The sequence below is a fragment of the Babylonia areolata genome, chromosome 9 (assembly GCF_041734735.1).
Source record: "Babylonia areolata isolate BAREFJ2019XMU chromosome 9, ASM4173473v1, whole genome shotgun sequence".
Taxonomy (NCBI): domain Eukaryota; kingdom Metazoa; phylum Mollusca; class Gastropoda; order Neogastropoda; family Buccinidae; genus Babylonia; species Babylonia areolata.
Window position 1 is genome coordinate 43,600,233 of NC_134884.1, and position 11,755 is coordinate 43,611,987.

An 11,755-nucleotide genomic window follows, 5' to 3' on the forward strand; every position below is an offset into this window, starting at 1 on the left:
AAGAAACAAACACACACAACACACACCGCATTACACATCAGAATGGGGGATAGAGGGTGAGGAAGGTTCTGTCAACCAGAGAGAGAGAGAGAGAGAGAGAGAGAGAGAGAGAGAGAGAGAGAGAGACAGAGACAGAGACAGAGAGAAGCGGGTGGCTCCGGATTAGCATTACAATAGCGGCCCGATGGTTACTGGCGCGGAAGAATCCATTGTGACCGAAATGTAATAAAATACAGCACCAAGACAGGCAGTTATTTCCCTTGGTTGGTTCTGTTCCAGCAAGTTTGGAAAAATGCCAGTCCAGTTTGGGACTCCGCTCCCACCTGTGGTTGTGGAATGTTCCTTGGTTCCTAAAATTCTGGTTTATCCGTCGAGTTCTGCGTGATTTACCTCGTTTGTAAGTATGCGATTTAAAACGTTTTCCCAAGGGATGCTATAAGCTTTAAACTGTGTTCTTCATTCCAAAGTTGCCAGAAAAAAAGTTTTATGTGTTGCACTTAATGTGGATGTCGCGCTTATTAAACTGAATAAGAGAAAGGAAAGGAATTTCAAATATTTTTGTTAGGGAAATGGAATGTAAAAACTCGACATGGTTATACATCAACTTCATAAATTCGAAATAAAAAGAGGGCACTTGGATCGATACAAACGACATGTATTGCGCATGCGTGAGAATAAACACTTTGATTAATGGACTTGTAGGGGGAAACACACCATCATGAACCAGAAGAAAAGAAGAAAGAAAACCGGCGATTCCAAGATAGTGGTATGTAAACACGATTCCACCAAGTGAACGGAAAGGCTGACATGGATGTATGTGCTTGCTTTATTGTGGAACAGAAGAATAGTGTAAACTGTTCATCATCCTTTGCAAGCTCAAACGTGAAAAGTCGCTGTCACATTGCTTCGCTGTCACATTGCTTCTTTTCCGCGTTGGATGTTCTGTTTTGTTTGTGCGCTCCTGTTTCGGTTTTATTTTATTCCCTCGCTGTAGAATTATATAATCTGTTATTTTAACATCGAACACATTCTTGGCATTGATTAATGTGTATAGCTTTTTTTGTGTGTGTGTCTTTAAACCCGGGAAAATCGATAAAAAAGCTTTCCTAGCGACGAGTTAAGGGAGATGACTCTGACAGCGTGTTGACCGGAAAGAAGCAGAAGTGTTTGGACGCTGGGGATAAGAAACGCTGCAGGCGTTCTGAAAGGTATTCTTATCTTCTGCTCAGGAGACAGGATTTTGGTCTCAGCTGTGCCCCACGATCTGACTGTTGCATCTGTCGACATCTCAAGTCTTTGTCTTTGTATTGGTTGCACTTACCTACGGTTCGGCTCATTTCGTTAAAACCATCTGAACCTCCTGCATCCGACCCCCCCCCCCCCCCTTTTTTTTTTTTTTTTTTTTTTTTTTTTTTTTTTTTTGCAGATGTATAAGTACTTATTAGTAATGCTTTGATGCTACCTTGAAACCGAATAAGCTTTGATTTGTTGCGATTATATACAAATCTTGTGCTCTTTTACTTAATTTTCTCTGACAAAAATAAAGCAGCACTTGTACATTTTCTTATATTCATGTTGTGGTCATAATGGAGCCACTGGGTGCCATTTTTTCAGGAGCAGATAGCTCCTGCTCTCATTCCGGCACCAGTGTTAACAGCAGTGCCACGAACACCGAGCCCCAGACCTCCACCGGGTCGGCCTTTAGGTGCTGCTGCTCGTATCTTCTGTGATTCCTTTTCACCACCTGGTCGTGCCATGGGAGAAGTTGTGCAGGATGGGGATGATGGTGCCTTTAGCGACCCAGAGAGCAGCCTCTATGACTTCCAGCTGATGGAGAGTGCTGGGTAAGCCACAAAATCAGAACACAAGAAGGAATAATGAATGATTGAAATTATGAACATTGGTTTAATTGCTGAACACTATGTGTGTGTGTGTGTGAGAGAGAGAGAGAGAGAGAGAGCGAGAATGTGTGTGTTCATGAGTGCACTTGCATGTATTTTGTGTGTACAGAATTTGTGTGTTATGTGCAGGAGTGTGTACATGTAAACACATGCACTTAGATACACTCATACAGAACACACATGCATTCACATACACAGCACACATACATACTTATAAGTGTTTGTTATTGTCAATATGTAGGTACCCCCAGGTAGGGTTTGGAACCTGGCCCAGCCAATACAGAAGGAACCGTGGAGACCAGGACAGGATTTCCACCCCACCCTTTGTCAGGAAATATGATACTGTCAGCCACTTTTCACAGAGGGGTGAGTCACACATGGCGTGTGTGTCTGTGCGCATGTGTAGGGTGGGGTGGGGTGTGTGTGTATGGGTGGGAGTGGGGGTGAGGTGGCGTGGGGAGAAGGAGTGCGTGTGTGTGTGTCAATTGCCTACTACAAATGTTATTTCGTTTATCAAAATTAATGCAATAATCACTGTTTACCTACTTAAACAGGGCAATTAAATGGAATTCCAAGAGAATACCATATTTGTAAAAATTATGACGTGGATACTGTTGGTGATGAATTTAATTTTATTATGTAGTGTCTTAATGTTTCTGATATTTGTAAAAAGAAACTAAAGAAAAAGTTTCCTGATAAATAGGTAGTCCAAACTCTGTATTTTCATTTTGTAAATTATTTTCTGTAAGTAAACAGGTTCTGTGGCAGTTGCAGCCATGAATGGAAAGAAAATTTAACATGCTCTTAATGAGTGGTATGATCTCAGTCAGTGTACACTGTATGTCATGTGGAGGTGTTCTCGTCATGCCAGCGAATAACAGTGTATTGTTGGTGTGGCAGGTGATGTGTATCAGAGTGTGCTGGATGGGGAGGAGGAGGGGCTCAGTGAGTCGGACCTCTACCCACTTTCTGCCAGGGGAAAAAGCCCCCGTAGGAAGGTAAACTATGGCTTTGTTGTAGTGTGTGTGTGTGTGTGTGTGTGTGTGTGTGTCTTTGTGTGTCTTTGTGTCTTTGTGTATCTGTGTGTGTGTGTGTGTGTGTTTGTGTGTGTGTGTGTGTGTGTGTGTCTTTGTGTGTCTTTGTGTCTTTGTGTATCTGTGTGTGTGTGTGTGTGTGTTTGTGTGTGTGTGTATCTCTGTGTGTGTGTGTGTGTGTGTGTGTATCTGTGTGTGATTGTGTGTGTGTGTGTACGATTGTGTGTGTGTGTGTGCATGTATGTGTGTTCGTGTGTGTGTGTGTGTGTGTGTGTGTGTGTGTGTGTGTGTGTGTGTGTGTGTGCTAGCATTCATGTGCATGTTGTTTTTTTTTGTGTGTTTTTGTGTGTGTGTGTGTGTGCAAGCATGCATGTGTATGTTTGTGTGTGTTTGTGCATGTATTTGTGTTTGTGTGTGTGCAAGCATGCATGTGCATGTTTGTGTGTGTGTGTGTGTGTGTGTGTGTGTGTGTGTGTTTGTGTGTGTGTATGTAGAAGACAGAAAGCAGAAAATGATCCCACACCATCCTATTCTCTTGTACCTATAACCTCTAAATTTGTATTTTTTGTATTTTGTAAATGGAATTGATCTGACACCACTCACCAAATCATTAAAGTTCTTTGATATTCAGATTATATGTGCATGAAACTATCAGTCTCCTGGCGACATCAGGCCACCCAGCAGAAGTCAAATGGTCAGTGCCCATTTTGAACCACTGTAGGAAAGTCCACTCCCTGAAGGAGGTCATACGAGGAAGGGAGGTAACTAGTCTGGGTATTCCTTTTTTGTCTGTCCATACAAAACAGTATTTAGTACAGGACAGGAATGAGATTTGAGGCAGGACAAAAATGAGAATGCATTATTGAGTTTGCATTGAGTTGAACATAATTTTTGGAAACTAATGATGGAAATTTCTAATCGGATTAATTAAAGATGCATTGTTCTGTATTGCACTGATAGTGGAGTGGAAGTGTTTGAACATTGGGTGACGCTCTTCACTTGGTGTTCTTCAGGGGGAGGATGCCATGAGCATGGACCGCACACAGAGGGATGTACGCGATGCCATGCAGGCTGTTCATGACATGCCCTCTGATGAGACGGTAAGGGACAGACTGCCGTGTTGGTGGGGTATAGATAAAACACTTGAGAATTGTACTGTGGTGAAGGTTCTTCTTTGGAGATGCTGGGTGCTCCGTCAGTGTAAATAGTGTCCCCTCTGTCTGGAAATTCTGTGCCAGAAAGTTCCTCTTTTCTGTTGCTCTCTTTGTTTCTGACCGTTTTTTTTATCTTTCTTTTTTTATCTATCTTTTATCTCACTGCCTTGCTGATCTATTCACCTGTATTGTTTTTTCTAGAAAGTCTGGAGTATTTATTGTCTTTTTCTGGGCTTGATAATTGGGCATTTGTACAATGTTGTATTCTTTTCTTCCACCCAGGACCTGTGAGTTGCCGTCCGTCATTCTTTGGTTTTGTATACATGATGTTATGCATGATTTTTTTTTATATATTTCATATCGTTATGTTGGTGTTTAGGTTAGTTTTTGTGTGTGTGTTTTTGTATTTTTTTAAATTATCCTGTAACGAAACAAAATGACGAAATTGTAAATATCAAGAGGCATGTCTTCAGCTAATGTGCATGGATTTGACTGTACTTGTGCCCGATTTTCTTTTTTGGGTGTGGTCGCTTTTTTTTGCTTTTTTTTTTTTCATGTTCTAAATGATCAGTATTAATGGTGTTATCAGCCCTGATGTGGCCTTGTGTGGTCAGCTGGACTATAAGCAACAGTTACATTTGTGGTCAAGTTCACATGCATAGAAACAGGACTCACAGAGTTGTGTGAGATTTATGTGTGAATATTCAGACTTGCCCACTGGAAAAAAAGAAAAAAAATCATACAACTGAAAAATAAAGTTTCTTCAGTCTGTAAAAAGAGAGAATTACCTATGTACATGAATTATTTATTTCTTTGGTAGATTTTCATATTCAGATTTGATTGATATGTTGAAACATATGCATACTCGCTTCAAAGTGTCAGGTGACGGCTGTGATGAAACAAATACATTTGCATACTGATTCACAGTGTCAGGTGACTGATGAGAATGCGTATATTTTATTTCATTTAGAAGCACATTCAAGATCTAGTCTGAAACTAATCATTTCTGTAGCATTAATAGAATTAGAATAAGATGAAATTTACATTGCTTCCATGGTGTACAGATGCTGAAGCTGTCAGCAGGCAGACCTGTGTCGTCCAGCTTTCCGGGTTCCAGCACTAGTGGTCGGGGGACCATGAGGAAAGGTACTGCGTCCTGTCTTTTTGCTTGGTTGCTGTTTGAGCTCTGTGTGAGTGTCGTGTTCTTACTTTTTGCTGTTTCTTATCGATTTTTCTTTGGTATCATGTGTTGACCAGTTTTGCACAAACTTAATTTGTGATTGTTTGTTCTGCTCAGAACATTTGACTGCATGTGTGTGTGTCTTTGCATGTGTGTGAGTGTATGCTTGTGTGTGTGTGTGTGTGTGTGTGTGTTGTATTCTTACTTTTTGCAGTTTCTCATTGTCGGTTTTTTTAGTATGAAATATTGTGTTGACCTGTTTTGCACAAACATTATTTTGAAGTGATTAACCTGTATGAAGCATTTTGATGTGTGTCTTTATGTGGGTGGGTGTACATGTGTACCTGTATGCATGTGTGTGTGTGTGTGTGTGTGTGTATGAGTGTGTGTGTGTGTGTGTGTGTGTGTGTGTGAGTGAAACATCCGTAAAGGACAAGGAGGAGGGAATCTCAGTCTGTGAGAGAGATGATTATTGTTTGTTCAAGAAGACTATTTGAATTGTGACGTAAACAGATATTTTTGGCATACAGAGACAGAAATTATAAAGGCGGACACATGGGCTGAGATGTGCAGGTTGGAAATGATGGATTCAATAAATTGAGAGATGAGGAATAATAAAATAAAAGTTCAGTTTAAGAATGATGTTGTACTGGTAGTGGATAAATCATGCCCTTCAGGTTGGCTTGTGATTTTATCTTTTTGTGTTTTATTTCAAAACAAATTATTTGACAAGATGAAGAAAGAGGGAGACAGGGGATTTGTGTGTGTGTGTGTGTGTGTGTGTGTGTGTGTGTGTGTGTGTGTGTATCTTTATTCATGTGTGTGTATGTTTATTTGTGTGTATATCTTTATTCATGTGTGTGTATGTACGTGTTAGTGTGCATGTGCATGTACCGTGCATGATGTGTGTGCACAGTTGATTTACTGTAACAGAAATGTCCTTGTTATTGCTTCATGTATCCTTTGGCACTTATTAAAAGTTATTTCTGTTCACATTCTCCGCACTTTTCCACACGTTTTGATGTTGTCATTTGGTGTTTGACACTCTTGTCTGTCCCTCCCCACTCACCTTTCAGCACACCTCACCTCCAGTAACCATTCTGTGTTGTGTTCCGTGATTATCATTATTTATTGTTGGCTTATTTTTTGGTTTGTTTTTTAATTGTATGTGTGAAGTGCTCTTTTGCCTCACCTGGTTGTATTTGAGACACTTTTCAAGTGTTCTTCGCCATAGCCTTCATTGGAATCGTTGTTGTACATTGATGAGTGGCACTAGGATGTTGTTTTAGGCAGGTTGTGTATGTGAGGATGTTGTCACAGAGTCTGGTGAGGATGATGAGGAAAGCGATGAGGACACACCCCCTGTTGTTGTTGATGAAATTTCCAAGCTGTCTGCCGATAACATGAGAGCGCAGGCCCCGCCGAGTCAGAAACAGGACGTGGGCCTGTCACCACCGTCGCCACCAGGTTTGATGAAGACAGAGCAGTCTGTGGTCTTTTGCTTCTGATCGCTTTGTTAGGGTTTTGGTAACGACATCAGGTCCACTGTTATTGATTTTACACTGCACTGTTATTGTCTTTACAGTGCACTGTTCTTGACAGTACAGTGCACTGCTGTTGACTTAACAGTCCACTGTTATTGACTTTACAGTCCACTGTTATTGACTTTACAGTGCACTGTTATTGACTTTACAGTGCACTGTTATTGACTTTACAGTGCACTGTTAATGACTTTACAGTGTATTGTTATTGACTTTACAGCGCACTGTTATTGACTTTACAGTGCACTGTTATTGACAATACTGTGCACTGCTGTTGACTTAACAGTCCACTGTTATTGACTTTACACTCCACTGTTATTGTCTTTACAGTGCACTGTTATTGACTTTACAGTGCACTGTTATTGACTTTACAGTGCACTGTTATTGACTTTACAGTGCACTGTTATTGACTTTACAGTGCACTGTTAATGACTTTACAGTGTAGTGTTATTGACTTTACAGTGCACTGTTAATGACTTTACAGTGCACTGTTAATGACTTTACAGTGTAGTGTTATTGACTTTACAGTGCACTGTTAATGACTTTACAGTGTATTGTTATTGACTTTACAGCGCACTGTTATTGACTTTACAGTGCACTGTTATTGACAATACTGTGCACTGCTGTTGACTTAACAGTCCACTGTTATTGACTTTACAGTGCACTGTTATTGACAATACTGTGCACTGCTGTTGACTTAACAGTCCACTGTTATTGACTTTACAGTGCACTGTGATTGACTTTACAGTGCACTGTTATTGACTTTACAGTGCACTGTTATTGACTTTACAGTGCACTGTTATTGACTTTACAGTGCACTGTTATTGACTTTACAGTGCACTGTGATTGACTTTACAGTGCACTGTTATTGACTTTACAGTGCACTGTTATTGACAATACTGTGCACTGCTGTTGACTTAACAGTCCACTGTTATTGACTTTACAGTGCACTGTGATTGACTTTACAGTGCACTGTTATTGACTTTACAGTGCACTGTTATTGACAATACTGTGCACTGCTGTTGACTTAACAGTCCACTGTTATTGACTTTACAGTGCACTGTTATTGACAATACTGTGCACTGCTGTTGACTTAACAGTCCACTGTTACTGACTTTACAGTGCACTGTTATTGACAATACAGTCTACTGTAATTGACAATATGGTTCACTGTTATTGACAGAATAGTCAACTGTTAAAGAAAATACGGTCCCCTGCTATTGACAGTATGGTCGAAGAAAATACGGTCCTCTGCTATTGACAGTATGGTCGAAGAAAATACTGTCCTCTGCTATTGACAGTATGGTCGAAGAAAATACGGTCCTCTGCTATTGACAGAATGGTCTTTTTTTTTTTTAATTGAAAATATGGTCCACTGCTAATAAAAGTATAGTCCATTGTTATTTATAATACAGTCCACTGTTATTGACAGTATTGTCCACTATTACTAAAAATACAGTCCACTGTTATTGACAGTATAGTCCACCGTTAGTGTTATTAACAATTCAGTCCCCTGTTATTGACAATACAGTCCACTTTTATTAAAAATACAGTCCACTGTTAATGTCATTATAGTCCACTGTTATTGAAAATGCGGTCCACTGATATTGACAGTGTAGTCCACTAGTATTGAAAATGCGGTCCACTGATACTGACAGTGTAGTCCACTAGTATGGAAAATGTGGTCCGCTGATATACTGACAGTAGAGTCCACGGTTATTGACAATAACGTTGGGTTACGCTGCTGGTCAGACATCTGCTAAGCAGATGTGGTGTAGCGTATATGGATTTGTCCGAACGCAATGATGCCTGCTTGATCTACTGATACTGATATTGACAATACAGTCCACTGATAATGACAGTATAGTCCACTGTTATTGACTGTATAGTCCACTGTTACTGATAATACAGTCCACTGTTATTGACAATATATGTTATTTGTTTTTTATATTTTTTTTATTGATTTATTCATTCAAGAATTTAATGATGTATCCTTTTACTTTTTGTGCACTGAACTGAACTGACAGTATAGGTCACTGTTATTGACAATACAGTCCACTGTTAATGACAGTATAGTCCACTGTTAATCAGTATAGTCCACTGTTAATGACAGTATAGTCCACTGTCATGGATGATAGTTTGCCATATTTTGTTACTGCTTGCTGTGTGATGGATTGTTATCACATTGTTAAGAACATAAGGTTCACTGTTATTGATAATTATTGCTTTATTACTGACTGTTTTTGATAATTATTGCTTTATTACCGAGTCCATGATTGCAGATGGTTATTATTATATTGATGACATTAAGTCTGCTGGTAGATAGTTACTTTTTTCTTGATGATATTTACTCCACTGTTACCGATTATTGACTTACTTGTGTAAACAAAGTGAGTCTATGTTTTAACCCAGTGTTCGGTTGTCTGTGTATGTGTGTGTGTGTGTGTGCGTGTGTGTGCGTGTGTGTGTGTGTGTGGTAAACTTTAACATTGCCATTTACTCTGGAAATACTTTGTCTGCCAATACCAAATTTAGCTCAAACATAGTATGGAAAAAAAATCTTCACAGTCATACCAATAACAGATTGTAAGTCTCCCGAATTAAGCCATATTTCCAATTCATTAACGGCTTATTTTGTTGATACACGTCCTGAAATCCAAAAATTCTAAAATCCGCTACCTTGTTTTTCTTGTCCACAATTAAAAGGAAAGAAATACAAATTCTGGACAGAACACATACAGTGATACTAACTACGCCATCAGCATATTAATATTCTAAAGTGGACACTGAATTAACTGGAATGAATGAATATAAAAGAAAAATTGAATCAATTGTTTCTTTCAGCCCATTGTAGACTGGTTCGTCAGTGCAGATCTAGAGTTATACCATTTGTTGCAGTGGGTTTGAAGCGATGGCAACATTTCATTTACTGCCGAAATAAAAAGAATAATGGAGATAGAATAACACACACAAAAAACATGATTTAAATGGCGTTATTTCGTCCACTACTATCACATCTGTTTGTTGCACGAAGAAGAAAACATCAATTTTGCGTCAGATGCGCCGCAGTATTGGGGATTAGTCTGCTTGCTTCGGAACTGAACATGCATGGTTTGATCCTACTCGCATGCATTTGCGTATATATGTGTGTGTGTGTGTGTTTATAAATTTTCTTTCTTCCATGCTTATTTTATGTGTCATATTTAATACAGAGCACTTTTTCAATGATTTTTTAAAATCTCTTCGTTTTTTTTTTTTCTCCTCTTGATTCCTTTACTGGATAAAGTGCGAAGCACAAGCGAGTCTTGAAGGCTTTGCCTCTTGTTGCTTTTAAAACGACAGTTCATTGTTGCTGCCTGTGCTGTTTACCACTTTATCAGTTACATTGAGTCCTCAGTGCCTTGTCAGTGGCATTTAGTACACTATTATTGATAGCCATCCCTTTATTAATGGTATTGAGTACATCATTAAAAGAAAAGAAATATGATTGTTGCTTTCTTTAATGATATAAAAAAGTTTGTGTCACTTCTTTGTCACTGACCATACATGTTGGCAGCAAAATCTTAGTTGATAACAGTGAGTGTTTGGCTGGTAATTGCCAAGTTTATGGCATTGAGTAGTCTGGTATTTATCACTTCTGCTAATGACATTGAGATCTTGGTTATCAGTTTATATACGCTCATTGCTTTGCTAATATTTAGTACCAGGCTTCCGCAATGCTAATGACACTGGGTAGTCTTATTATCACTGTTAATTGCACTGATTATTGTTTAACTATCTCTGTTAATAACATTGATTATTTTCACTACTTTACTGAAGATATTAAGTGCTTTGCTATCACTTTGTTAATGCTATGTATTTGAGGTATCACTTTGTTAATGAGTAGTATGTTGGATGTTGTTATGAGGAAATGTGTTACTTAGTGCTTACATGTGGATGATAAGTAGTCACTGAAGCATTAACACACTTAGTTGTCATGTAGTGCTTACATGTGGATGATAATTAGTCACTGAAGCATTAACACACTTAGTTGTCATGCAGTGCTTACATGTGGATGATAAGTGGTCTGGGACATTAGTACATTTAATTGTTCAAGTGATACTTCAACATCTGCATTAATTTCAAGAATACTATCGCATTCACTTTGAAAAAAAAAAAAAAGGGAAGAAACTAGATTTACTTGCTCCTGTTCCTGTCACGTGTGCATGTATTGCATTCTTTTCATTCGTTCCTTTTGGTTTAAACTCCACTCTCTTTTCTTTGTTCTGACTTCAAAGACATGAAAGTGTGGGAATATGTGGGAAGCTTTACCCCAAGTTGTATTTTTGTTCAGTGATTGTATGTAGTATGATTCGGTTCCAAATTCACTGCTGTGTGTGCATGCACTTTTTCCTGTTTGGCTGTAATCACTTTTCAAAATGTGTGAATCTGAGTTTGTAAGCATATGGCATGTTGATGGTTCATCTTGTGCTTTAAGGTACAGTTTTCAGTACATGTATTCCAGCCCTCTGCTTTTCGGTAAACAGAGCATCAAAATTTGGAACCTTTGTTTTTTTCCTGTTCTTTATTTCATGACAATCATTTAGAATTATTGTGGTGAAGTTATTGAGCGGGTTTGTATTTTGATTTGGAACTTTACAGGATTTTGTTGTATGTTATTTTTGATAAGACTTGTGGAATGCTGATCCATAGATTTGATTCACATGCTTGCAAACATATTTGGACCTTACATTTGGAATGAGCTCCCTCTTTTGTTTTGACAAAATCTCTCCATTCAGTGTTTGGGGTATGGCCTTAGAGCCCACCTCTTTGCAAACTATCGCTCCCTTGTCCCCTCCTTCCCAGCCTACAGTTTCTCTAGCTTCCTGATTACACGTATCAACAGATCTTATCTTTCATCCATCAGAATCACAGCTGTGCGTATGTGTGAATGACTGGTGTGTAA

At 38.9% G+C, this 11,755-nt stretch overlaps 1 protein-coding gene across 4 annotated transcripts in view; it reads left to right on the top strand.

The window, feature by feature from the left end:
• The first annotated feature begins 276 nt into the window (after window positions 1-276).
• LOC143285501 (centrosomal protein of 89 kDa-like) overlaps window positions 277-11,755 on the top strand; it is a 46,246-nt gene continuing 34,767 nt past the window's right edge. The window contains exons 1-7 of one of the 4 annotated variants that reach the window (XM_076592833.1): window positions 277-397; window positions 1,615-1,844; window positions 2,143-2,267; window positions 2,802-2,899; window positions 3,949-4,035; window positions 5,154-5,235; window positions 6,590-6,736. In XM_076592833.1, coding sequence (XP_076448948.1) covers window positions 1,756-1,844; window positions 2,143-2,267; window positions 2,802-2,899; window positions 3,949-4,035; window positions 5,154-5,235; window positions 6,590-6,736 — 628 coding nt within the window. In that variant the 5' untranslated portion in view covers window positions 277-397; window positions 1,615-1,755. Of the gene's footprint in view, window positions 398-669; window positions 767-1,147; window positions 1,209-1,614; window positions 1,845-2,142; window positions 2,268-2,801; window positions 2,900-3,948; window positions 4,036-5,153; window positions 5,236-6,589; window positions 6,737-11,755 lie in introns of those variants that run through there. The other 3 variants (XM_076592831.1, XM_076592834.1, XM_076592832.1) reach the window with 3 other exon arrangements.